This window comes from Phragmites australis, chromosome 12, assembly GCF_958298935.1.
Source record: "Phragmites australis chromosome 12, lpPhrAust1.1, whole genome shotgun sequence".
In the NCBI taxonomy this organism is placed as follows: Eukaryota; Viridiplantae; Streptophyta; class Magnoliopsida; order Poales; family Poaceae; genus Phragmites; species Phragmites australis.
Window position 1 is genome coordinate 28,418,618 of NC_084932.1, and position 26,837 is coordinate 28,445,454.

At 42.7% G+C, this 26,837-nt stretch overlaps 2 protein-coding genes, 1 non-coding gene and 1 pseudogene across 5 annotated transcripts; 2 read left to right on the forward strand and 2 right to left on the reverse strand.

Moving 5' to 3' along the window:
- Window positions 1-450: 450 nt before the first annotated feature.
- LOC133887465 (serine--tRNA ligase, chloroplastic/mitochondrial-like) lies at window positions 451-4,561 on the forward strand (annotated as a pseudogene).
- A 7,384-nt stretch (window positions 4,562-11,945) lies between these two features.
- Window positions 11,946-13,112, reverse strand: LOC133886480 (uncharacterized). The gene has a single exon (XM_062326171.1). It carries the CDS (start codon window positions 13,110-13,112, stop codon window positions 11,946-11,948), a length of 1,167 nt encoding a protein of 388 aa, XP_062182155.1.
- Window positions 13,113-14,218: 1,106 nt separating this feature from the next.
- Window positions 14,219-17,635, forward strand: LOC133886028 (uncharacterized). 3 transcript variants are annotated; one of them, XM_062325746.1, is made up of 7 exons: window positions 14,219-14,737; window positions 14,847-15,392; window positions 15,469-15,565; window positions 16,389-16,569; window positions 16,654-16,740; window positions 16,855-16,956; window positions 17,029-17,635. In XM_062325746.1, exons 3-7 carry the CDS (start codon window positions 15,540-15,542, stop codon window positions 17,149-17,151), a joined length of 519 nt encoding a protein of 172 aa, XP_062181730.1. In that variant the 5' UTR covers window positions 14,219-14,737; window positions 14,847-15,392; window positions 15,469-15,539; the 3' UTR covers window positions 17,152-17,635. The 3 variants fall into 3 exon arrangements, with proteins under 3 accessions (XP_062181730.1, XP_062181729.1, XP_062181728.1); XM_062325745.1 differs by having other exon boundaries at window positions 15,472-15,565; window positions 17,029-17,634; XM_062325744.1 differs by having other exon boundaries at window positions 16,357-16,569; window positions 17,029-17,629.
- Window positions 17,636-25,199: 7,564 nt separating this feature from the next.
- On the reverse strand, window positions 25,200-25,304 carry LOC133887591 (U6 spliceosomal RNA). Its single transcript, XR_009903625.1, has one exon. It is a non-coding gene; the product is annotated as a U6 spliceosomal RNA (small nuclear RNA).
- Between the last annotated feature and the right edge of the window lie 1,533 nt (window positions 25,305-26,837).

Sequence of the window (26,837 nt, forward strand, 5' to 3'; positions counted from 1 at the left end):
AAGTAGGTTGAAGAAATTGTGTATCGCACTTAAATAAGATTCAGCCTCGTGATGTGTATAGAGAATTCCATCTACGGTTTATCAATAAATACATGAGAACGAGATGAAATTGAGAGCATGTTTAGATTGTAACTATATTTACCACGTCTAAGTTTAATCAATTTTAATTTTATAAGGCAGTGTTTGGTTGATATTATCATTCCAGTTTAACTAATTTTGTCTAACTTTTTAGCTTTATGATCCACTTGTCATAGACACAATATTTTGCCAATATTTAACTAAAATTTGTTAGTCAATTTTCTTACCACAAAAGTATGACAAGACTAACATTCAGCATTAATATATAATAAAATTAGTCATTAACCAAACAAGCCCTCACAAATCATATTTGAGGAAATATTATTTTAGCACAATAAGTTTTTGCACAACCATCTCATCCACGAGACAAGATCTAACGGTCGTTACCACTGCCAAAACTCCCCACGACTCGTACGCGGTGCGCCCCAAAAACCCCACCCTTCTCTTCCCTCCTACCCGCCGGCCCGCCGCCCGCAGGCCATCTACCACCACCGCTCCGGCGAGATGCTGACCTGCGGCCGCCACCACCACCGTCTCCTTCTCCCTGCTCCGAACCCTGACCCGTTCGCTCCTCCGCCCCCATCCCCGCCTCCTCTCCTCCGTCTCCGCCTCCGCCGCCGCCACCGCCATCGCCACCGCCGTTCAGCCCGACACCAAAGGTACAAGCTTTAACCTTCACTCGCTGTATATCATTCACAGTCAGCCATCTAAGATTCGGGTTTGGTTGCAGGCGGCGGCGGCGCGCGGGTGGAGGTGGTGGTGCGGCGAGGCCGCAGTGGAAGGCGGCGATAGACTTCAAGTGGATCCGGGACAACAGGGATGCCGTCGCTGCCAATATCTGGAGCCGGAACTCCGCGGCCAACCTCGACCTTGTCCTCCAGCTCTACGACCAGTACCTCGCGCTGCAGAAGGTCCGGCGCTTGTCAGTGTCATAGCTTTCTGTTGCAGTTGTTCAAGCTGTATGATTGTGCTGCGTTAGATTGGGTAATAGACAAGCTTGCACTGTGATAAGGTCAGGTTCTAGTGCCGTAATGCGTGGATTGCGAGGTCTTAGAATGGTGTGCCAGATGGTTGGTATAATTTTCATCTGAACTTATCTTTGAACTGTAGTTTTAATGTCCTATGATATAGTTGGCATGGCTACTGTGTCTCGTGGAGTCATGGTATTTGTCTGGGCAGCAAAAGTTAGCAACAGAACTCAAAGGTTGAACATAGATCGGGATTGTCTATTCGAAATATGACTTATATTTGTCTTTAACATAAGTCACTGTTTTTTTAATCCATTAGATTGACATTCAATCAGACAACCCATTAATTCCACGTAAATCCAATGCTTACAAAAGGTGACTTAGATTTTAAGAAATCCATTTCCCATGAAAGTCAAGTGTAGGAATTCATACAAACCCTATGCTTGTTATGGATTATGGAGCTCTTCCAGATATGCCTTGTTATGCATTACGTTATGTCAATTTTCCAGAGAGTCAAGTGTAGGAATTCATACAAATGAATTATTGTGAATATGTACATATTCTTGGAAGGTTAACCTTTAGTTGGCTTTGGTTGAACCTTAGCTGATTTCATATTGCACTCTTATCAAATTGTCATTCATGATAGCGAAGCTAGGTTGCACAATTTTTAAGATCCTCAGATTCTTGATCCTTCTTAATGTGCACTTTTGTTAATGGTGCACATCTGCTAGTTCCCATTAAACAGTTCCATTCTAAAATTTCTATCTTCTGCTGAAGATATGTGCAATAGTTAGACATGTGTCAATGCATGCAATTTTTTAACACAAGTGGTTATTCAGTTCCAGACTGTAATATGGTGGTAACAGAACTATGGCAACAATTCCTAATTATGACAGATGGCAGGAGGTTGAACGGCTCCGAGCTGAAAGAAATGCAGTTGCTAACAAGATGAAAGGGAAACTAGACCCATCTGTGCGCCAAGCCCTTGTTGAAGAAGGTAGAATGAGTATTTTTTTAAATTCAAGCATGAAGATAAGGATGCACCACTATATTAGTTTTTACTAATTTTAAGTTGCTACAGGTAAGAACCTTAAAGAGGGGCTTATTGCACTGGAAGAGGATCTTGTTCAGCTGAGCGATAAGCTTCAACTAGAAGCGCAAAGTATGCCTAATGCTACACATCCAGATGTTCCCCTAGGGGGTGAGGAAAGCTCTGTTGTCAGAAAGGAGGTAGCGTATTGTTGTACATATTTCTTGGTGCATTTGCACTTTGTACACTTTATAATTTCTTTTGGTTGAATCGTGTAGAGTGGCAGTCAGAGGAGCTTCAATTTCGCAATCAAAGATCACCTTCAGCTGGGAAAGGATGTTGATTTGTTTGACTTTGATGCAGCTGCCAAGGTACAATTGTGACAATATTACATTCAATTTATATTTAAACAACACACTGTAGCAAGTTGTTCATTAACAGATTTGTTTATACACCTGAAAAGTCGAACTGCATGACATTTAGTAAATAGATATGAAATTCTTTCTGGAAAATGATATTGTTAATTTGCCTTACGTTATATTGTTATGAAGTTCTTATATAAGTAGACATATAGTTTGGCCTTGCTCCTTTTACCAAAGGTCCATACCGTGTTGCTCAGGTCTGTGGTTCCAAGTTCTACTACTTAAAGAATGAAGCTGTTTTGTTGGAGATGGCCCTTGTAAATTGGGCTATATCGGAGGTCTCAAAGAAAGGTTTCACACCACTCATTACTCCAGATATTGTAAGGTCATCTGTTGTTGAGAAATGTGGCTTCCAGCCAAGGGCCCAAAACACTCAGGTATGATCTCCCCTGTTTTATTAAGCTATTTAGTTATTATTACAAAGACATGAGAATAGCCACTATAGCACATCTTTGGTTGGATGACTTGTTTTTTGTTCATGTGATACCACTCTTTGGTATTGTTGATTACTCCCTCTCCCACAAAAGAAGTGCTATTTTGGACATCAACAGTGTCTCCACAACAATTTTTTAAACACTAATTTCTATCGTAAATGATTTTCAAATGTTCAATCTCGATATTCAAAAGGATACTGGTAGCCAAATTTAAGAAAGTTTGGCTGCACACAACCCAAACTTTCACTTTTTTATGACCACAGGGAGCATTTGATTACCCCTGATATGCCCTCCAGGTTGCTGTGACGTTCTACGCTGTTCAATTTAACAACTTCAGTTCCTTCCCACAAAGAGTTTTTCTTTTTCTTTTTTGTGTGTGATTATTGGTTGACTTGCACTAAGATGATTGTTCGCACTTTGCTTCTGTAGGTCTATTCAATTGATGACAGCGATCAGTGTCTCATAGGCAGTGCTGAAATTCCTGTCGGAGGCATCCACATGGACCCAATACTTCCTGAATCTGCTTTGCCACTAAAATATGTAGCCTATTCACACTGTTTCCGCACGGAAGCTGGTGCCGCGGGTGCTGCCACTAGGTCTGTCCTCTTTTTGCCTTAAAGGTTATCAATTGTTGATTTTATTGATTTATGAAGTTTCACTGTAGTATAAACATATAGATGCCCTGAGCTTTGTTATTTGATTGTTCTATTCTTTGAAGGCGTCAAAAGTTGTCATTAGTTGATAAGCAGACTTCCACTTGCTCTGCATTGAGATTTGTTTACAGTGCTTTTGTAAAGTTGCTAAGTTTAAGTCATTTTATCCTGATCAGGGGCCTCTATCGAGTACATCAATTTAGCAAGGTTGAGATGTTCATATTCTGTCAGCCAGAGGATAGTGACAAATGGCATGAAGAACTTGTCACAATTGAAGAGGATCTTTATGCGTCACTTGGACTCCATTTCAAGTACTTCCTATTCCTATTAATTTTCGTGCCATAATCTGTTTTGGAGAACAATTCAATGCTGCAAATATACTAATGCCAATGCCAATTGGATATGGCAACTGGGGATTTGGGTGCACCAGGCTACCGGAAAGTTGACATTGAGGCGTGGATGCCAGGACTAGAGCGATATGGTGAGGTAAGGGACAAGTATTTCAGGCCTCTGTATCTTCTTGTCCATTTCCTACTCTCCATTCCATGCAATCGTGCTAATGGTTCCTGATCCAAATTCGCAGATCTCCAGTGCATCAAATTGCACAGACTATCAAAGTAGGCGACTAGCCATCCGTTACCGTCCATCGCCCTCAGAGCCTCCACCGATGAACGCCAAAGAAAGGGAAGGGGGCTGGCTCAGGCCCTACGCAGTTTGTCCACACCCACAATGCAACAGCAGTTGCAGTGCCTCGTTTGATAATATGCATTCTGGAAAATTATCAGCAGAACGATGGGTCAATTGTGATTCCGGAGCCCCTAAGGCCCTTCATGGGTGGAGTCGAGGTCCTCTCTCCAAAATCCAAGTGACAGACAATGCTCAGCTTGTGATATGGGTGAACTTGAGGTGTCTTTCCAAAGTACAACTCTACAAGTGACTTGCAGGTCACTACAATACAGTGTTGTGATTTGCGCTCGTTACATGTCTTAACTGGCCTTTTGTTCTTACAACATGAGTTTTTTTTCTTTTTTGAACAGAAAGAGTTAAAATGTAAGCTAGGGTATGGAAAGAATTAAATTAATACTTCCTCCATTTAAAAATGTAAGGTGTATTTTGTTTTTAAAAAGTTAGACTTCATAAGTTTTGACAGATAATTAATCAAATTATATACATGTTTAATATACAAAATTTGTTTTAGTAAATTTATATTTCAAAGTACTTTTAATATGATGTTGATTTTATAGCAATTGATAACATATTATAAGAAAAATTAACGATCACAGTTTACTTTTGATGTTTTTTTTAAACAAAAGTACGTCTCACATAACGGAGGGAGTATATGTGCGAACATAGACCTTCATGGCGTTTAAACAAACAAGAGCAAAGCTTGCGCTGCTGCCTTCTGCTGGTGGACAAATTGAAGCAGCTAGTGTTTTGAAGGTCAGCATTAAGAGCCAAATGCTGATTGCTCACATCACGTTAGTACGTAACACCCATTTGCAAATTCTTCCATGGACCAAATGACTCGCAACCATGATGAGTTATTCAAGAAATTTGCAGGCTGGCCATCTATGCACCGATTAATTTAACCCAAAAGCTTAATTTGGCAAGGAAAGACCGACAATTCACTTCAACACACAAGATGTATAATCTGTCACAGGATCAAGGCAATACTCAAGTTGTCAAATGATGACACACATCTCGATTCGATATGAGGCAGAGGGATTGGCGCATAAGTATGACACATGTTCCATCGACGTCAATATGATGTTTGTGACACTGCTTGCAACTTAAAACGATCAAGTACCCTGCGTTTTTATTGGTCTAATTTTGAGTTATTTTTTCAGGCTGGATTGATTTTGAATTAATATTTGTCTCGACAATCAAGTTGTATTAATGTTGTTGCATAAGAAAAAGAGGAAAAGAGTCCTTGAAAGCTGAACCAGTAAAAGTAGTAGATATGAAAGAAAAATTTAGAGGGCCGCTAGCGAGAGGACGCGTCCGATGGAAAACAGTCCTAACCTGTGCGGCTGGATCGACCTCGGGTTCGGATCTCCAATGCCTGCACGATTGGGCCTTAGGGCTCAGCCTTGTCGCCTTTCTCGTATAAATTCATAATTTGTAACTTAAAAGATTGATCATTTAATTATAACTAGTCATTAGGTATTACTATATGTGGGTGTCAGTCAGGAGCTGCGGGAGGTGACCAACGTGTATGGCGCGTAGCGCGCTGGGCAAACGAGCGTGCGAGTCAGAGGCGAAACGCGGGAGCAGAATTTTCGGGAGCGTAACACATGCGAACTTAGTAGTAGAGATTGAGTGACATGAGATGAGTAATTTCTATAAAGCTTATGGTAGTCTACAGGACTGAAGGTATGACATCCTGTTTAATACAAAAATCATTACATATTTTTTAAGTAGTAGAGATGCTATTATGTTAAAAACTATTCGAATCAATAACTATATGCTAGAGTAACTAATAAGTGAAATCACTTCTTAGCAATGAAAAAAAAATCAATTGACCACACGTGCCGACGTACGTACGTGCCCGACTCCTGATCGGACATCGGAGGAGCTCCGATGGATTCCTTTCCGGAAAGGGGACGGACCCGATGCATGGCTGGAACGAGCTAGCGATGGATCCCTGCTTCCGACTCGGGGTACAGGAGCCTCCGGCTCTAGCTTTATAACACGTACTGCAACCTCCTACCGCCGGTACGTCCGAAAACTAGTTTCCCGTAGCGCGGATCGAGACCACCCTTGTCAAGAACAAGAAGCTAGCGTCGTCGAGACCTCCCGGCGCCGCGGAAGATCAGACCCCGGCACGGAACGGATCGATGGCCCGTGAGGAGTGCCCGATGGAGTGGCGCATCGCCCAGCATGCCGCGGCGGCGGTGGAGGCGGCGCTGGCCGGTGCGAGAAGGAAGGCCGGGGAGGCTCCTGCTGCTGCTGACGCGACGGCGGCGGCGGTGGATGCTAATGGCAACCGCGGCGACAAGGCTGAGGCTCCGACGGTAAAGATGGTCGACATGCCGGTGGTGTACCTCAGGTGGGTCCTGGCGCAGAAGAAGGAGAACTACCGCGTGCCTACCTTCGAGGACTACTCCTACCAGCCGGAGGACGTCGACGAGGCGAGGGAGGCCGTCTGCAGGGCCAACGCCGCGTTGCAGGCCGCGTACGACGAGTTCGCCGAGTTCCAGGCCTGGGTCCGCGACGTCTTGAAGAAGAAGGGCTGCGTCATGGTCCGCGAGGACATGCTCATCAGCCCCAACCCCCGAGGATTATTGCAGGCAAAAATCGATGACGAGTGGGCAAAAGCGCGGCAGGAGCTGGACATGGACGACGAATGCGTCGTCGGTTCCAACACCGAGGAGGACGACAATGAGGTTGCCATGCCATCCAAGAGGACGATTCCACTCGGTCCACACCTATACACGTTATCTATCTATCTATCTCTCATCTATCAATATATATCACAAGCTGTTGGTTAGTGTCCATAACAATTGAGACGAGGAATATATCGAGGATTCCATTCCACTAGGTTCGCACCTATATATGCTATCTACTGTACATGTCTTATCTGTAACAAGTCAGTGTTGGCTGTTAAGTGCATGCCTACGTCGCAGCTGTGTATATCGATCGTCGTACTAGGCTTGGAATTGATGAATGCCATGTGTAATCTAACGTGCAGAGTATAATCGACAAAGTTTGAAATGCTGAGTGTGCTTTTCTCACACAGTTAGGTGAAAAGTAGCAAGAGATCGAGCTCTTATTTTCATTGATTGGAAGTAGCTTTCGAGCATTTCATGAAACATCTGGTGTACGTGAATGTTTAGGAGTTTTTCCCTCCTGTATACTGAGAGAGATATCTTTGTGTCCTTTAATGTGGTTGAATTAGAAAAGTGAGACTAAGAAGTGAATAACAAAAATATGACACACATCTCACCTTGAGTTTGAACTATACTGTGTGAAAGAGGGACGATATGATCTTTGCGACCCTGCTTGCAACCAGGCCCGGCCCTGGGGGGCGAGCGGCCCCGGGCCTCCAAATCCCACGGGCCCCCAAATCACACTAGCCGAGTGTCTTCGGAAGACTATATCTGCTCCTAAGATGCCAGATTTGTATCCGACAATCTCTGATGATGAAGCAACTTGGACCTCTTCTGAAATCACATGGCCTCGGTAGGAAAGTCCACCACATCTGAGCTGCCAACTCAAGTATGAAGTAGAGCATTGCCATGGAAAAAGGGGTACTGAGTAGTGAGTAGTGCTTTCCCTTCCGTGCAATTTGAAGTAATAATTTTGTATTTTTGTGTATGTAGTTTGCATAGAATTGAATTAATGAGAGCTTCTCAATTCCAGTTAAGGATCCTGCAAGAAGCTGCCAGAGATACTTCCAAGTTCCTTAATTTATACCATTCATACATTATTGTACGTGTTCCACATGTAAAATAAGTACTGCACTATATATATCAGCTTTGACAAAAATTGCATTATAAGCACCTAGACTATGAACCAAGCTGAAAATCTACTTTTTTATTCGTTTATTCGAGTATCTGAACAGTTTAGTTTTTGACCAAGCTTTCAAGTCCAATTTAATCGATTTATTTTAGTCATTCTACTAATTAATTTTATTCAACTTAGCTATCTAGAGGTAAATGTTAGAAGAAATTGTTTCAGATGATCTTCACAGGTAAAGTTACAATTATATGTAATTTTACTTTGTAAGCTTAGCTATATTCATTGTGTCTAACATGTATAATCATATTCTTATATTTGTTTTAGATTTATGATAAGTTGGCTTCTGTTTTTAAGTTGGGTGATGGAGTCGTGATTGTTAATCTTGATGCTGATAAATACAGATACTTGATTGAGAAGTATGTCTTTATTTTACCTTATCATATAGTCATATGTCTCGTCTACATCTTGTTTTCTCTGTTTATGTTATTGTGTACTGGGGTATGCTATTTTTTTCCATATGATACATACAACTGCTATTTATTTGATATAAAGAAATAGCATTATTGCTTTGAGCCACTGTGGTACGTAAATATTTCAAAATTTATATTTAATAAGATCCTATTTTTAATCTCGTCTCGGGCCACCAAAATATTAGGACCGCCCTGCTTGCAACTTAGAAAATGAACTAGTACAAGAAACATAACCGCATCGTGATCGAAGAAAAATGAGAAATCTCGAGTCACATGAGAAGATTAGCAAAACCTTTGTATCATTTGAGCAATTAAAGACGTGATTTTGAAACCAATGGGGCTACACATGTTGGTTTTGGACTCGGTGGTGTTGGGTTGTAACTTGATCCTGTCAAAGCATAAAATTTTCAGCCGTGTTCGTTAATCGTAAGCAGTTAAGCACCGACCAGACAACGTCGCCACCATGGAGATGAACTCGAGCTCCCATGGAGCACCCACGCGTGCGGACGCAGGCGCGCCGATCATGGCGCCCTGGCCCCTGGGCCACCGCTGACCCGCGCCTCCACCACACGGCAACTCGTTCTGTCATCCGCAGCACTGAGCGACGATCGTGTGGGCGCGCCGGCTGCCGATGCCCCGCCTACAATCCCCAACCGATGCCGGCGACGTCGCAGCCGTGGAGAACGTCCTGAGGAACGCGTTCGCGGACAAGGCACGGCTGCTCGAGGTGCCCTCGGATGCTGCGGCATCCATTGCACAAGGCAAGATGACGCGCAGACCCAACTCATAGGTCCTCAGCAGTCAGCACTGATCGAGCAACAACCTTGCGGGGGGCGCCGGGCTCCGACAATGCCCTGGCCGGGTGTCCCCGACGCCGTCGACGTCGCAGCCGTGGAGGACATACGTCCCAGGGAGAACGTTGATGCGCCGGCCATCTCCTTTCGTCCCTGCACGGATGCAATGCCTGATGAGTGAGCTGGTCTTGAACAAAGCGGCCGGCGTCATCGAGTAGCGTGGCCTTCGTCGAGCTCCACCGCTGCGCCATGCTCGCGCGATCCACCCGACCTGGGCCTCCGATCACCGCCCTCCGACTCCCGAGCCAGAAAATGACGAAGTCGAAATGTCCAATCGTTACACCGCCGAATTCGGGCCGCACGTGTCTGATCGAACGGCTTCAAAGGATCCAAGCGGTGGTCGATATTTCGAGTACCGTCCACCACCAACCTGGGCACGGGCTCCTCTGCTTCCTGCCTCGGCTCCCCGGAGCGCCGCCGCGTTCCCGCTGCTCTCCATCAGCCGGATTGTGGTGCAGGTGCGCCATGTTGCGACATCTGCAGTGATCTCGCAGGGGTCCTGCTGCCCAGCCCGCTCACCTGCCTCCACGACGCGTGTCAACGCCGACATCACGAGACGGTCAAAACTTTCACGGCTATCTGTGATGCCGATCGTGGTGGACGTCAGGTATTGGAACGCAGATCGTGCTCACTGACGAAGTCGTCGAGCAACCACGCATGCATAGCGCCCTCGGCCGCCGCCGCTTGTACTGACCACGACGCAAGACAAAACCCAGCACGTCCTCCGCACCGATAGGGCCATGGCGACAGTAAGGACCATGAAACAGTAAGAGCTCTCGCTGGCTGTAGCCCATCTCGTGAACAACAGTGGCATGAAGGCCCATCCAGCCACGCAAGATCCTATGAGTTCCCATTACTTCTTGTCACGGCGCCCACTATGGCTACCTCTATAGGGCAAAAGAGGGAACGCGTTCGGGGATGATGATCCGGATGCCGGAGGCTCGGCTCAGCTGGATCCTGGCCACCTCGGTGTCCTCGAACGACGAGTTCTCCGCGTACCAGGCTGAGGTCCTATCACACCCTCAGCTAGCCATGGCGGGAAGGAGGCCGGGAAGACAAGGAGCGGGCAGACATGATGGGGCGTGCAGCCCGGGAGCGCATGCCCAACACACACACGGTATACGTCAACCATTTGTTAGGTAGCACATGATATCCGAGAGACTTCCTTTCTGCTAATATATTGCTTTGCTTAGGAAAAAAAGTGCTACTCCAATAGATTTGTTAACTGTATATAACAGCATAAAAAAGAACATGTTATTACCTTGCAGAGTGCAACATTCTAGTCAATGCTTGATCATCTCTTATTTTTCTCGATAGCTATATACCCACCACTTGGTCGCTCATTAGCCATGAATCCTATAGTAGGAAACACAAGTTATTAGATAGTTCAGAAAGTGGAAAACATTTCTAACTTCACTTCAAATAGAGTAAATTGCAGTCTCCATCACATATTTTGTTTGCTTTGTCACTTTGCACCAGGTATTGCCATTAGTATCACTTTACAACATCCAAGGACTCATAAGATTTCACTTCACCCCAGCCCTCTCAATGCATTCTGGTTCATATCCATCTGGCTCTACACACATGTCAGCAACACTGGTTGTCGCAATGGATACTGGTATCATAGGTGGCTACGTAGAGCCTAGGACTACTGCCTAGTGCTAGCGAGGAAGAAGACGGAGGACACCTGCATTGTGTGCTTCCCGCTGAAGTGAGTGCATAGCAAGGATAGATGGCATGGGAGCAACTCATGCATCGGATTACAGATCACTTTATTTTCTTCTCACATGGAAATTAGCCGCCAACTATGATACTCACACGTCCAATGCGACAATTAGCATGGTTAACTTGCCTGGCCAGATGATCAGGAACTAGGCCGGATTGAGTGTGCTGGGTTAATAAGAAGAGGTAATGCACAAGGGCAAAATTACAATAGAGAAAACTTCGCCTTGAAGAGGGCAAAAGAAAAACAAAAGCTTATTCTCTCCTAATCAGGTGGCCTAAGTGCTGCGCTCCTGCAATTGCCTAGCACTGGCCTGCAGTGGTAAAAATATTAGCAGCTACTAGATGAAGCCAAAATATAAGCATACTAGTCTTTTAAATATATCGTGACTAGATACAAAAGTTTAAAGTTGGCAAGCAGGAAAGGATACATTTAGTGGACGGATTTGTAGCCCAGTGACAACACCTATATGGGTGGAGTGAGTCGGCGGGGTTCGACACCCGTTTGTCGCACACTCCTCTAAAGTGTCCAAAGAACAATGGTTAAGGGGGGCCTTGGTCTAAAAAAAAAGAAAGGATAGATTTAATTCCTGGAGCTGATTTCAGTTCGCGAAACCTATCTAACTCCTGTGCGGCCTACTGTTTTCGGCGGATTTATTGTCTAATGATCAAGAATTAGAACTGGTTCTATATTTATTAAACACTTCAGTAATGTTTCATGCATGTAGCATGCAGAGATACATGTCATCATTTCTCTATACATAGAACTGTTACATATAAATCCAACACCTCATGGCAATATTGATCAATAGTACACACCAGATACTCAGGTACTCTGCAAGAGCTGCACAGATCATGGGAAGAACCATGAAGCCTTCGTTCGATCGCTTATGTGCAATTCACCCAGTGAAATAGAATGGATAGTGTCGCTGCTCATATCGTACACACCACAGGTACGTGGATTTATAGTTGGCCCACCAGAGAAAATTTGTACAAGGTCCGAGAACTCAATTTGTCCAAGGCCATCGTCAACGAAATATATTTTGTTCCCTTGCACGTAGTCGCCATGATCAGATGCGCTAATGCCCTTGGAGCAGGTTGAACTGACGAAGAGCACTTGATCATCCAAGCTTTTCACTTCTAACCATTGAGACATCTCGAGATCTGCCTCGAACACTTTCAGTTTCATTTCTTTTGTGGAGCCGCGAGGAGGGGTCCATCTTACCATCAACAACTTGAGGGTATGAGAGATAACAAGGTAGCATCTTCTGGCAGCCTCCAACGGTGGTGTCGCTCTAATCACCTGTTCAATATTCCGAGACACCCTCGGTTCCCCAGTGTCACAGTCATCGGTAAGCTCCTGCGCAAAGAGGTCACCTTGGATGGTGACAGCGTAGAGCTTCCCCTTGTAGAAGGCCATGTCATCGTACACATGGCCATTGCACAGGCCAGTCGACCATGACGACATGCCCGGCCGGCAACATGCAACAACGTCCGGGCGGCGGAACCGGTAGGTAACCCTTGCGGCGATGAGGTCGCTTGAGCACACGATGACCTTGCGGATGAAGAAATGGATGGATCTGGAACGCGTGCTGTATGCGGCATCAGAGTTGAGATAGATAGGCTTATTGCAGTAACTCGGAAGCCGCATGGTAGCTTTGGTGAGAGGGTTCGTCAGGAAGTGATGGCGACAAGTCCTACCCTCTTCCTGGAACAGAAGCCAGTTGCCGAAAGAGCCGGAGCACCACGCATGTTTCCTGAAGCGGCGGAAGGAGTGCCGCTCGCCGTCCGGGAGGCTTTGGAAGGAGCCGTCGGGGAGGTAGAGCCACGGGAGCGCCCGAGGCAAGCAGGGCGCCGAGTACCGCGTCGCGACGTGAAGCCAGTGGCGGCAGACGGAAGCGAAGCGCGAGCGGTCGGCAAGGGAGGGCAGACGGCGCAGGACGAGGTCCGCGAGCTCCGGCGGGAGGGCCGACCAGCGCGACGACATCGCGGGGGTCGCCTTGCTTGGCTGGGAGCCCATGGTGCAATTACTACGCGACACACAACACCACTAATAATTTTCACGAGGTTGTTGCGCCGGCTTCGGAGTTCTGATGGACGGCATGCACATACATGCGCGTCAATTATATATGACGAAGAAACTCTTGTTCTACACGAATTCAGATCGTGTACGATTGCTTGTCGGCAATCTAATCCCTACGTACGTTCATCTGCTGTTGGAGAAACCGAGTTCGTTTCTTACTATATCCCAACAAAACAGGCCGCCCCACTTCGAATCCTTCTCGGACTCAAAACAACAGATCGATTTTACTACTGCTCCTTCGAATACAGATCGGCCCCTTGACGCCGAAAAAGCTAACCGGACAGCGTCGCGCGCGCGCTCCGTTCCCGAGTCGGACGTGCTCCCACGAGCCCACTCGCGCGCCCGCGGCCTGCTACCACGCGTGGGCCTCGCGCCCCGCGAGCCGGCCCATATGAGTCCGAAGGAGCACGCGTGATGGCCCATCAGCGAGGCTCACATGTCTTAAATTTGCAGTACAAGTTTTTTTACAATATTTTTTTACAAGTTTCACGATAAGTTTGTGAACAAGATTTGTAAATAATTTTTTAATATATTTTGTGGATAAGTTTTTATTATAAATTTTATAAATAAATTTTGTGAACAAGTTTTGTAAATAAATTTTGAATGCATCTCGCACGAGGAGCTAAGGGCATCTCCAACGAAATCAACAAAATCGATTGTAACACTGTGCTGATTGGATTTCCTATCTTTTTGCTGATTGGAGCTGAAAGCAACGTGCTCTAGCAACACCGGTATCCAGCAGCACAGGGATACGAGCAGAAGCGAACGGCGGAAAATTTGTCGATTGAAAAAGAATCTGCATCACTGTAGCTGAGGATGATTATGGGCTTCAAGAGAGATAGAAAGTAATAAAAGTTAGAAATTATAGTAGCTGATGAAGATAAAAAATAAATGATACTGTAGTAGTATTAATGGATACTATAATAATATTATAGAGAATAATTTTTTAAGTATATACTGAAAATGATCTAAATAGGAAATTTTCGGAACGGGTGTGACACACCACTTATCCATACCGTTGGTACATTTCTGCGCAGGAATGTTGATGCAAAGAAAGAAAGCAAAGAAAAGAGCAGACATGAAAAATGTACCGGCGTCCTTTTCCTCCTCGCCGGCCCGGAACACGGCCGCCACTCGTGCTCCTCCGCTGCACGCAGATCCGGCGCCATCGCCGCACCCTGGCCCCCTCCCACCCTACTCCTCCCCACCTCCGCTATCGCCGCCACCTGTCTCCGACGTGTACTCCCCCCGCCTGTCTCCAATCGTACCTGGACACGGCCTGGGTCGGCCGGTCCACCCCACCGCCCCTGGACACGGCCGCGACTCGTGCTCGTCCGGTGTAGATTGATCCGCCGCCGTCGCCCGGGCGTGATCGAGTCGGCTGCCTCGTCGGCGAAATCCACCGCACGCTGCTGTAGGGCGGGATCTACGGAAACCCGAGGAACAAGAATAGCAATCTGCGGCTGCTCTACGAGTGCGCACCCTTGAGCTTCATCGTCGAGCAGGCCGGCGGCAAGGGGTCCGACGGCCACCAGAGGATTCTTGACATCACGCCGACAGAGGTATGCATGTACAGAGGAATGCATTAGTGCTCAATTAATGTACTTGAAAATTAAAATGTGTCAAGCTGATCGATATCAAGAGATTAACTTTTGTGTTTGAATTGTGAAGATACACATACACCAGTGGGTGCCCCTGTACATTGGGAGCGTGGATTGGTTCTTGCTGTAGTTTGATATCGTGAGTCGTTGCAGAGTTTCTTGGGACTTCAAGGACACTCCGAAGTTGGCCCCCTTTTGTTCAGTTTCTTGCTGTCGCCTCAAGTGATTGGGGTCAAACTATGTGGCTCTGATCCAATTCGCATATATTTCCATGCATTCGTGGTAGAAATGTGATGCTCAAATCGTAGTTTGACCATGCTCACAATCTGTTCGAAGAAATGCCCTGTTGCATTGTGGGCGTGGCTGGTGCCATGTTGGTGCTTGTCACTGCCGTCCATGTGCTCATGGTGCCGATCCTTCCTTCCTCGTTGGATTACTTCAGTGCTCATGGCGGCATTGGCTGGCCAAGGAATGTGCTCGGGGCATTGGGGTGGTGGACTCACGTCTCAAAGTGCAGTTCCCTTCTGATTCATATGGCGCTGTGGCGTTCCGAGGTGCACCATGGAGGTGGCTTGCTGGGTGCCATGCTAACTCTTCGTCTGTCAATGTTACTGAGGTGTGCACTTCTTTGACATTGGTCATTGCACTTTGCTTTAGCTTGCTTTGATTTAATTTTGGTTGGTCTTTCCCAGCAGGCTATAGGTGCAAAGAAGTGCGAGAAAGACTGCAATGGCCGCAGTATGTGTAACTATGAGCTGGGAGAATGCAGATGCTTTCATGGATATTCTGGTTGGTCTTACTTTTTCAGTTTTGATTAATTAGAGTTCATTTTCATAGGGAATTTGTATCACTACAAATTGAATATTGATTTCGACCTGTAAGGACTGGCTTTCAAGAACCTAATATAAGTGTTGGGTGTAAAACAAATGATAAAGAGAACATTTTGTAGAATTAGAAAACATGAAACACTAATTGTGGAAGTTTATATTGGATACAACAACGCAGCCTACAAATGTCTCACTAACCATATGCGTAATATTTCCTTGTTTGCAAATCTTCCGTAGGAGTATCTGTGGGTACATGTAACAAAGATTGTCTCCTTGATCTGTAGCTTACTCAGTTGAGATTACTCTGCATTCCTGCGAGAACATAGAACATCCAGTTTGTATGTCTGAAAGAATATAGACCATTCAGCTTGTATGTTCATGGATTCATGACTTAACAAATGCAGTATTAAAACGAGTATGTGATGTTATTAGATACGGCAGAATAGGGACTGAACTAGTGGAACAATTAGCTGCTAACTGATGTTCAACTAGCTAGTAATATCAGTTCTTCTATACTTATACAGAATATGAGCTTACAAAAACCAACTCTTTTATGAAAAAATAAAAGAACATGAGTGTTACACACTTTAAAAAGGTGGAGTCGTTTATATATTTTCCTTGCTTATATTGATATTTTCTGTTGTTTTTAAAGATTCCCGCAACATTTTAATTTGCTGTGCTGTATTCCTAATATTGACTCAAAGTCGCAACATGGCTTTTTTAAGCTGTAACCTCATTGGGGATCTCTTCCAGTGTGACATTGGATATGTTGGGATTGATTGCAGCATTCCATCAGCGTATTCACTTGCATATGACTGGCCCTCGTGGCTCCAACCACCAATGAATTTACTGGACCTGAAAAATTCAAGCAATACCCCCATCAATGTTAAGGTTGTTGTTCAGAAAAAAAGACCACTTATATATGTATACGATTTGCCAGCTGAATTTAATAGTCATCTTCTTGAAGTAAGTTGATGTCATAAGTCTTGTTCCTTGTGTGCTTGAAGCTTTTGCTACGGCATTGAGATCACACGATATGTTCTTTCGCAGGGACGACATTCCAAGTTCCAGTGTGTGAACAGAATATATGATGACAAGAACAGAACTATTTGGACCAAGCAATTGTATGGTGCTCAGGTATGCTAATCTCAGCTGCTAGCAGATATGCTTAATGTTTGTTGTTCCATGTTCACAGTAATATCAATTGTGATTACCAGGGCAAGCAGATCTAATGTTTCATTTTCCATGTAGATGGCACTCTATGAGAGCATTCTTGCTTATTATTTCTATGTGCCAGTGCTTGACTCATGTCTAATAACTAGATCTGATGATGCTCAACATCTGCTAGTGCCGGTAACAATCATCATCCAGATGTTGTACTTTAGTGGCCTTGGTGTTCTCCAGTAATTTGAGTTTTAATTTTAGAGGAACCTGCGCCTCAGAAGCTACCATACTCTGCAGTACTACAGAATGTCATATGATCACATAGCTCAGCTTAAAAATATTCCACGACGGCCATCCCTTTTTGAGAAGACCTGGCACAATTGAATTGTTAAAAGCTCAAAAGTAATTATTCTCTTGCAAACGCACAATAACTACAGAATGGCATATGATCACATAGCTCAGCTTAAAAATATTCCACGACGGCCATCCCTTTTTGAGAAGACCTGGCACAATTGAATTGTTAAAAGCTCAAAAGTAATTATTCTCTTGCAAACGCACAATAACTATAATAACCGGTGGCATCTCCTCCGTGGCCTACCGGAGGCACGACAGGTTCCACATGATCGTCTTCACACTAGCGCCGAAGAGGAAGCTGTCCACCACGATCAATGCGATCGCGACCTTGACCGCGACGCACACAGGGCAATTTGTTGATGTACAGGGTGCTAATCATGTTATCGACAAAGATATGCCCATAATTAGTGCCAATTGTTACAAGTTCCACCAATTGTTAATGGCCAGTTTTCTTATGGGGGGCCAAATAATTGCGCATAAATAGTTTACGTTGTTGGGAAAATGTTACTGTTATGGTATGATACATTTACCAATAATAATATCATTCTCATGTTTTAGTTCCGTGCAAAGACTTCTCTACTACCAGTTTCATTCATAAAAATGAGCTATGTTAACTAGTAAATGATTTGCAGGGATTCATTCATACGCGATCTCGACTATCAATTGGGGATTTTGAACATTTACAAATAATAATAATAATAATCGGACTACGTACGTACCTGTCCTTTGGGTCATTATCTAAAAAACTTGTCCTTTGGGCGGGGGTGGCTTACGACGGCATACAAAACGGGCCACGGCTCACAGGTACCGAAATGGCCCAACACAACGTGCCGTGAACTTGACAAGGCTGCTTGCATGCGACTCACTTTTCGATCAGGACGAACTGGGCTTCGTTAGTGAGCTGTGCCATATACAGGTAAACCGGTGCACGCAAGTTCCGGAAGCGATTCGGAGGCGACACCGAGGCGATCAGCGTTCGGTCGGTCCCCTCGCCTCGACGGCTTGCCGGTCTCGGTGGAGGAGGGTGATCTGTTTCTCTTGGTAGTTAGTATTACTGTAGTTAATAGTTTGTTTACTTTGTAGTCTAGTTGTTAGGTTAGTTTGTAGTTTTTTTCAGTAGATTTAGGATAGAATCACTGATGCTTTTGCATCTCCTTATTTCTCCACCGAGGAGGAATTCATGAGGTTTTTTTATTCTCCAACCTACTGGTTTGGTCCGTTGGTTTTTAGTAGCGTCGTTGTCTCTATTTTCTTTAAAAATGGAAGGTGTATCATACCCCGTCAGACGGGGTCGTTCGGTTCGTTCAGCGTTTTAATAGCACTTTGCGCTATTGTTGGTGGCTTAAAAAAATTTATTGGTCTTCAATGGTCCTATCTCGTCGATTGTGGATATATCAGCATCGATTCCTTCGATCTAGCTTAGTAGTGGGATTCGAGGAAGCTTCGGAGCGTTACTGATCGGGACCTGTATACGTTTTGTTACCTAATTTTTAGGTTTTCAATTGTATTATGTTTGTTAATGATCGAATAAAGTTATTCTGTTTCTTAAAAGAAAAGTGAGCTGTGGCATATGTGGTGCGTTCAAACATTGACCCAACGTACACAAGAAGGTCCTCTACTTTCTTCTTACAGCTGAAACAGTTGGTCGCCGTGCCGTCCACACGATCGATCGATCGATCCGATAAATCATAAATCTACGGCGCTGAAAATAAAGCGATCGTCAGCGGTGACGTCGTCCCCGTGACTGTGTGTAACTGACAAATGGCCGGCACTGGCACGTGCGTGAAAAATGGCGTACTTAGGAGAGCTGGCGCGCCGCACGTGTAAAAGATGCATCGCACGCATGCACTGGTGTGGAACATGTATGCCCGTGTCTCCGACCTCTCGAGCTCCTCCAAGTAATTTGTTACTTGTGTGATGTGATTGGTCACGATACAGTATGATGTGATTGGTCACAGGCGTGCATCAAGTAATTAGTTACTTATTATGATAATCTAACTTTGAGTAAAAAAAGAAGCATTCTCCTTATTAAAAAACAAAGTTGCGTCGCTGGCTGGCCGTCCGTCCGTCCATGATCATACCAATTATAGTTGCTAATCCCCACTAGTGACTGATCGGCGTTACGTTTGAAATCGATGCCGTACGTAATTTGGCGGATCGACCGACTCATGCATGCATATTCAATTGTCTGTACGTAATACGTGGCGTGCACACACGTACGCTTCACGTCGCACGTGCTGCATGCTTTGAAATGTGTCGGACTAATCCACGTCAGAAACAAAGAACGGATGCATGCATGTCCACGTGTCATTTCTCCAATAATTCGCCCGTCGTGGAGCCATGGAAGGTACACTAGATCTGCAGGCGTCTCGGCTTCTCCGGGTGATGACGCAGCATCTACGACAGAAGCCTAGCTAGGTAGGTATCATCGCCGCTGTGAGGGATCGAGACGCCTTACCAGCTCAACCAACCATGAGTACTTTTTTTGTTAGCTAGCTTGGATGGGGACATGTCAAGTTCTCCAATTCTGCATGTGTTGATTAAGCTTTATGGCATCAAGTGTTTGGAGAGAAAGGAATAATTGGTGTAGGATCTGTTTTTGGAGTTCAGTTCATATTAAGTTGAACCAAATCTTGAAGATTTTGGTTCCAATGCACCTAGCAAATTAAGCAGGTTTAAAAAATTTAGACTGAACAGAAAAGGCTTTTTCAAACTCCACCACTAGATTTTCTAGTACACCAATATACATATATACATATTTGACATGGTTGAAGACTTTGTTGTGGTTCTGTTTTACTACCCACAAGTATTACGTGGTTTTATAATTTTTTCTAATGCCACGTCACATCATGCCCGAGTTAAGAGTCTATTTGTCACAACTCTAGCTCCGAGATTTATAGTAAATCTAAAACTTATATAATAAAATAAAATAATTTAAAATTTTATTTTTATCAAATGACTTAACTAAATACTCTTAATCTATCCATAGATACAGATCTAATATTTCTTAAGCTAGATTTAACCAGCTGATTTTTTTATATAAAACTATACTAAATAAAACCTAAGTAATAGCGGAAATAGCTGTCATTCAAGCTGACCACAAGCTAGCGGCCAACTCCTCTGAACAACCGCACATATCAAAACAAAAAGATGAAAGAGTCTTGGCCAACTCCTCTGATATACTAGTATGTTAAAGGAGGTGTCAGCACACGAACCCGGGTCGATTCAGTGATAGCGCTGTCCTCTGACAGCAAGAGTCTTGGTCACATATCCAAACAGTTCGCACATGATTCAGTCTTTCAGTAGTCTAATCATCTGTCTGGCCCACGGCATCTTATGATCAAACCCAACCACTCTTTCTTTCTCTTAAGTTAGAATTTTCTATAATGAACACAACTGTTTCTTAAGTCCTCAAAGACAAAGCACGATTGTCTCCTTCATGGTGCGGTTCACTAGTTTAATCATCCACGTGATCCAACACCTCCAGTTCATGCTTACCTATAGTTCGGTTATAATTAAAAAATAGTGGAGTTACAATCTTAATATGTGAGATAGATAGTTATAACTAAATATAAATAAAAAAATTGAATTGTATGTGTTATGAATAAACATAACTTCTAATGAAATTTTTTTATAGTGATGTATAACCTAAGGAGCACGATTGTATTCATAGTACAATCTAAAACGTAACTCCGATTCTTTTATATATATATATATATATATAGTAAAACTAGTATGTACTCCTGGGTGTATGTACTCCCACCTCTCATATACCACTTTTACACGTGTGTTATACTTCTTTATCACTTTAAATATACTTCATTAGTAATTACAAGATACTACAATACAAATCCCACGAAATTTTTTATGAAATTCCATGATTTTTATCATAATTTGCGTATATACTTCTTTTATGTATAAAAAAGAGTATATAGCAAAAATGAAAGGCTAACATTGAATTTTTTTTCATACAACTCATATTGGAGTATCTTAGAATTAGTATTAGAGTATACTAAAAATGATAAAAGAGTATAAAGTGTTTGTTTAGGTGGTATATTGCATGTGGGAGTACATACTCCTAGGAGTATAGAATAAGTGTCATATATATATATATATATATATATATATATATATATATATATATATATATATATATATAAAAATTAGTCTGTACTCCCGGGAGTACATACTCCCTACTATGATATACCACATAAATAAATTGAATATACTCCTTTATCATTATGAGCATACTTATATACTCATTTTAAGATACTCCGATGTGAACTACATGAATAAATTGAAAAGAAGTCCATCAATTTTAATAGATTTTGATAATACCATTATATTTGTACATAAAATGTAATATACTCAAAAAAAATTGCAAACCATCTAAAAAAGTATACATACTACTTGAATGATCTTATATACTCACATACTCCATGTACATACTATTTATCATATAAGATACTCCATATATTATGAGATACATATATGAAAGTACATACTCGTTAGCTTCTCGTGTTGCAATTCTGTATTTTTAGATGTGCGGTTGTCACTGATCTAACTAGTAGATTGTAATTGATAATTTTTTGAGTTGTAATTAGGGATGTGCGCGTATACGCAGAATAGACTTGTTGTGTATGTGTATATATGAAGTATTTTCTATACTCCCAAAAGTACATACTCCCATATACGATATTTCACAAAGTGGGAGGTATCTCATGCAATAGAGAGTATGTATATAGAGCACGATAGTATATAAGATCATCTAAGTGGTATGTATATTTTTTAGTGGTATATACATAAATTTTTACATATACTCTATTATATATAAAAATATATAGATATTACTATAATTAGCTAAAATTCATGGATTTCTTTGCAATTTTTTTCATATAGTTAGTATTGGGATATCTTAGAATTAATGTGTGAATATATGTATATATATATATATATATATATATATATATATATATATATATATATATATATATATATATATATATATATTGGGGAAATGCTAGTAAACCCTAACCACGAGATGCCATATTTGATCAGCATACAATTTGTAAAATAAAGTTTTGCAAAAGTATGTACAAAATGTTCAATGACACTTGCCTTCTCCAATGTGTTGCTCGAATTCAACGATGTCGTGATCTTGGATGTTGTCGAATGCCTTAGGACAAACTACTCTACACGCAAACAAAACAAGCAATACTAAAAACAAACATTAAACAAAGCAAACACAAAAAACACAAGCTAGAGCATAATTTTAGGAAGAATTCGGTGCAAGAATCGCCCAAATCCGAGTAACTACGTGAAAACTATGGCTAAAAAAAAATTAAACAGCTAAAAATGACAAAAGCTATTTTTTGGAATTAAATCTAAATTTTAAAAGGCTTAAAACATTTATTTGCAATTTTATAGTATTATTTTATACCATAAAACTAATTAAAATAATTAATAGAATTTATTTGCATGTTTCTAGAATTAAAAATAATTTTGTATGCAACAAAACATATTAAAAGCATTTATTTGGCTAAAGAAATTTTTTTTAAACATTATCAGAATTAATCTATATTTTATAAACTATTTTCTAAATTATAACATTTATTTTAACATTAATTTTTAACACTGGAAAGACGTTAAATAACATTTATAGAAATAAAAATAGAGAAAAACATATTAAAGCTTTTTTCTAAATCACTTTCTATTTTTTGAAATTTCTATTAATAGAAAAACCTATTTTTGGTTTCTAATGAAAAACCCTATTACTATGCAACATTGATGTCATCGCTGACCGAGACGTTGACGCAACAAGGAAACGCTGACTGGGCTCGCCACGTCGGACAAAGACGTCGACGTGGCTCGCTGACGTGACAAGATGATTGGGTTGATAGCTTATTTAAATCGTGCGTGTCAATCTGAGAACGAATGGCCGAGATCACTTCGCGACCGGTAACTAGATCTTCTAATCTATACCGCACGGTTTAGATCGGACGGATGAGGAAGAGGCTACCTCAGCTACAACGAAGAATAGGGCGATAGTGATATTTCCGTGGCGGAGGATGGCTGGAAGAGGGCGGAGATGTCGTTGTGGTGCTCGGGAGGCAACGGCGAACGGTGTGCTTTGGCGGAGGTTCGGCGATGACGAGAGCTCGATATGGTGGCGAAACTTCAATGGGAAGCGGCGACTGACGATGATATGCGGTCGGCGATTGCGGGCTTGAGCTCGGACGGTGTCAGGATGGCTTGGAGTAGCTCGGCGACGATGGTGGGCTCGGTGGAAGAACGGCGACGTCACCAGGGTTCTTTGGTGGCACAAACCCATCGGGTTTTGGGGTGTTGGGTGTGGTGGAGTGAAAGGAGCCTTGGCCGGAGTGGGATTCAGGTTTTATAGAGGGAGGAGGGGGATTCGATTCGGCCGACCGGCTCTTAACGCGGGGCAAGTAATGAGTTATCGGTTTCCCTTTTTTCATCCCATTCCTTTACCAATTGATCCTAGTGTTGATTGCGGTCTTCAATACGGCACGTGTATGACTGGAGGATTTGAATTGGGAGAGAGAGAAGGAAAGGAATATGGGGGAAGATGATAATGGCATGAGGGGCCCACAAGACAAAGAGACCAGAGAGAGAGAGAGAAAGGGCAGGAGATGGGGTGTGACAAATCAAGACTCGATTGATGAATTCATCTGCTCTTCAACCGTTTGCAGAGCGTTCAGCTAAATGACAGTGAAGACCACATCACCTGGAAATGGAGCCCGAATGGTGAGGACTCAGCAAAGTCAACATATAATGTACAATTCCTTGGAAGCATCAAGCGGCATTTAGCCTCACCAATGTGTCCGCTGAGGCTAATTGCAAATTCTTCGTCGGACTAGTTATGCATAACAAGGACAACACAATATATGTGCTTGCTAGGAAGAATTGGCCTCATAACCCTACATGCAACCTTTGCTATTATGAACCAGAAACTGCCAATCACCTTATGCCAGAATGCAACTTTGCTAATGTTGTTTGGCATCGTGTTGCTAATGCTTTTCACCTGACCCAGCATCATATTACTAACTCTGCAAATTCTTTACATGATTGGGTCCTCGGGCTCCATTGTGGCGGTCCAAAATAGGAAAATCGTAAATGTCTTGGTATACTCCTCTACTACTGGTGGGGTATTTGGAAAGAAAGAAATCGTCGAATCTTTAACGCTGAGGAGAAATCTTTCCTCCAGGTTGCCAGCTTGATTGATGATGACATTAGAGCCTATCATATTACTGAGCGTGAAGAGGGTGGCCAAGCAAATAGCTTAATGTTCTAGGCCCTTCGTTGTCTCTTTGTAATCTTTAGTTTTCTCTTTTTCTTGTACTTGTAACTCAAATTGTACTCTTTCTTCCTTCTTAATGTATTAAGCAGCTCTCCTGTCTCCTTTCAAAGACAAAAAAACTAATGCTCCTTTCAAAGAGAAAAAAACTAATGTGTCACAGGTACTGCAAAATAGTTGCAGCCTTCATCATTAGTTGGAGTTTGGATGTCCACATCATCTTTTGGTGATCACATCAACCAATCTCATTGTCGCTGACCTGGTTTGTGATCCAGAGCACTTCGTTCTGGTAAACGTTAGTGCAGGACAGTGCTGGAGAGAAATGACACTAGGAAACTTTCTTTTAATTTACAATAACCTTTTCATTTGATATTTTAGGCTTATGCAGACTTGTTAAGAAAGAAGAAACAAATTATTTACCTTATGCCCTGCAAAACAATATGTCTCATTTCTGATCAATATGAACAAAGAGATTGAGGTTTGTAAATCGTAGCATATGTTGAATGAGTTAGGGCACATAATTAAGAAAAGCTCGGGAATCCCCTTTTTGAGCTGGCGTGTGAGCTTAGCTTAAGATGAGTGCAAGGTCATAACCCTAAATGAACCCTGGAGTGTATTACTAGTAAATTCATCCAGTTGTGAAAACTTAAAAGCAATTACAATAAGTCAACTCTCCAGGCACCATTAGTTTGTCAAGGTAGCAACATCAATTGGTCTAACATGGGGAGATACTGGGACTTCAAGTGGCATGCACAAACGCAATAGTTGGCATTAATTTTATCTTTTCTACCATGTCTTTCTTGCGCAGAGTCTATGCAAATCTCTTCTATATTGTTCATGTTTTATCAGATGTCTCTGAAGAGATGCTCGGTACCCTTTCTCTCATTCTTCTCCAACATCATCTCTCTTTATTTCTTACCGTGATGCCATGGGTGTCGAGCATAAGGGGTCCTTACCATGTGTAATTCCCTTTTTTGTTTTTCTTTATTTTCTTGTAAAATATTGACATGTGTCGAGCTTCTGTTACAACAATTGCATCGGTCACCCTAGCTTGAGCTCTCAAGGACTCGACGAAATTGTAGCTCACTCGCATTGCACCCCAACCTCCTCACCAGCTCCTTAGAGCCCTTTGACGTACCACTTCTCCTCTAGGATAATTACTCAATTGCCACTTTAAGAAAAAACAATTGTTACTATGAATAACATATGAATCACCTTTAATCTATACATGTAAGATAGGATGACAAATGAGCAATTGCCACTTCATGAGAGTGATAAAAAAGCGAATACCCCTCCTCCTATCTAACATGGGATCTCCTTAACCTATTGATTCTCTCTCCACACCCACCGGATCTAGTTGGTGTGCTTGAGGGCCACTAAACTCCATGTCAAACTTTTTCATGAGGATATTCAATAGCGGTATGATTCTTCATGTCACCGGCCGCTACAGATAACTCGATCCAGGAGCTCACGCCAAAAACTTCCAACCACCGCTCGATCCATAGGAAGCTTTCGCTCAGTTTCTAATCATTATCGATCGCCTTAGAATTGTCCACAGCCTCTATAACCGGGTTTCACAGCAACAAGTTCTCCAATTGATCACCAGCAAGATGCAGATAAAATCTTTGTTGTCCCGAAGATGTCGTGTATTATTTTATTGTTTAGGGACCTCTATGTAAACTCTGATTATATTGCACTACAATCTTGTTAATGAAGTCAGAGACTTGGGGCCTTCTCCCATGAAACAAAACGAAGTATTGTGCATAAAGATCGAATATATGGATCCCAGTTATAGAAGAAAACTTCAGTTATTGCCTTCTTGATAGCTAGAGTTTCTTTAAAATGGCCAGTATACATCCTACACTCAAACCACAGATCGACTCATGGAGCAAGGTGCAATTAACATCTCAACTACATGATTTCTTGCATATGATATGTACTGACCCATACCTGCCATGTCAGAAATAATGAATCCTTGGTAGGACGTCACTACTTAGTTTGTATAGTATTACTCTAGCTTGACAGATTGGCAAGTTAATTAGCTAGTTCATTTGTAACCCGTGTCTACAACCCGCTTACAGCTCAGCCCACGTACAAGACAGATCCACATATATATAATATCTATTTTATATTTTTATTCTTATTTTATAGAAAAAGTTAATTCAGAGATGATATATGTAGGAGTTAGATTGGCGACTAGAGATAGGTGAATATACGTCTCAATAAATTTCTTACGAAATCGATGACCTTCTCCTATTTGTATCACTCAACGTATCTTAAAACTCAAGCGGAAGCAAAAATAGAGAGAAATTTAACAGGAGAAAATTCAGGCAACACGACTCCACGGATGGTATATAAACTATAGGTTCCATTTAAACACCGAGCAACGAAACTCTCC

Coding starts and splice junctions, on each gene's coding strand:
- LOC133886028 (XM_062325744.1), top strand. CDS start 15,506: ATGGCCGCAGTATGTGTAACTATGAGCTGGGAGAATGCAGATGCTTTC. Junction 16,570..16,653: donor TTAATAGTCATCTTCTTGAA/GTAAGTTGATGT, acceptor GTTCTTTCGCAG/GGACGACATTCCAAGTTCCA. Junction 16,957..17,028: donor CTCAACATCTGCTAGTGCCG/GTAACAATCATC, acceptor TTTTAATTTTAG/AGGAACCTGCGCCTCAGAAG.
- LOC133886480 (XM_062326171.1), bottom strand. CDS start 13,112: ATGGGCTCCCAGCCAAGCAAGGCGACCCCCGCGATGTCGTCGCGCTGG.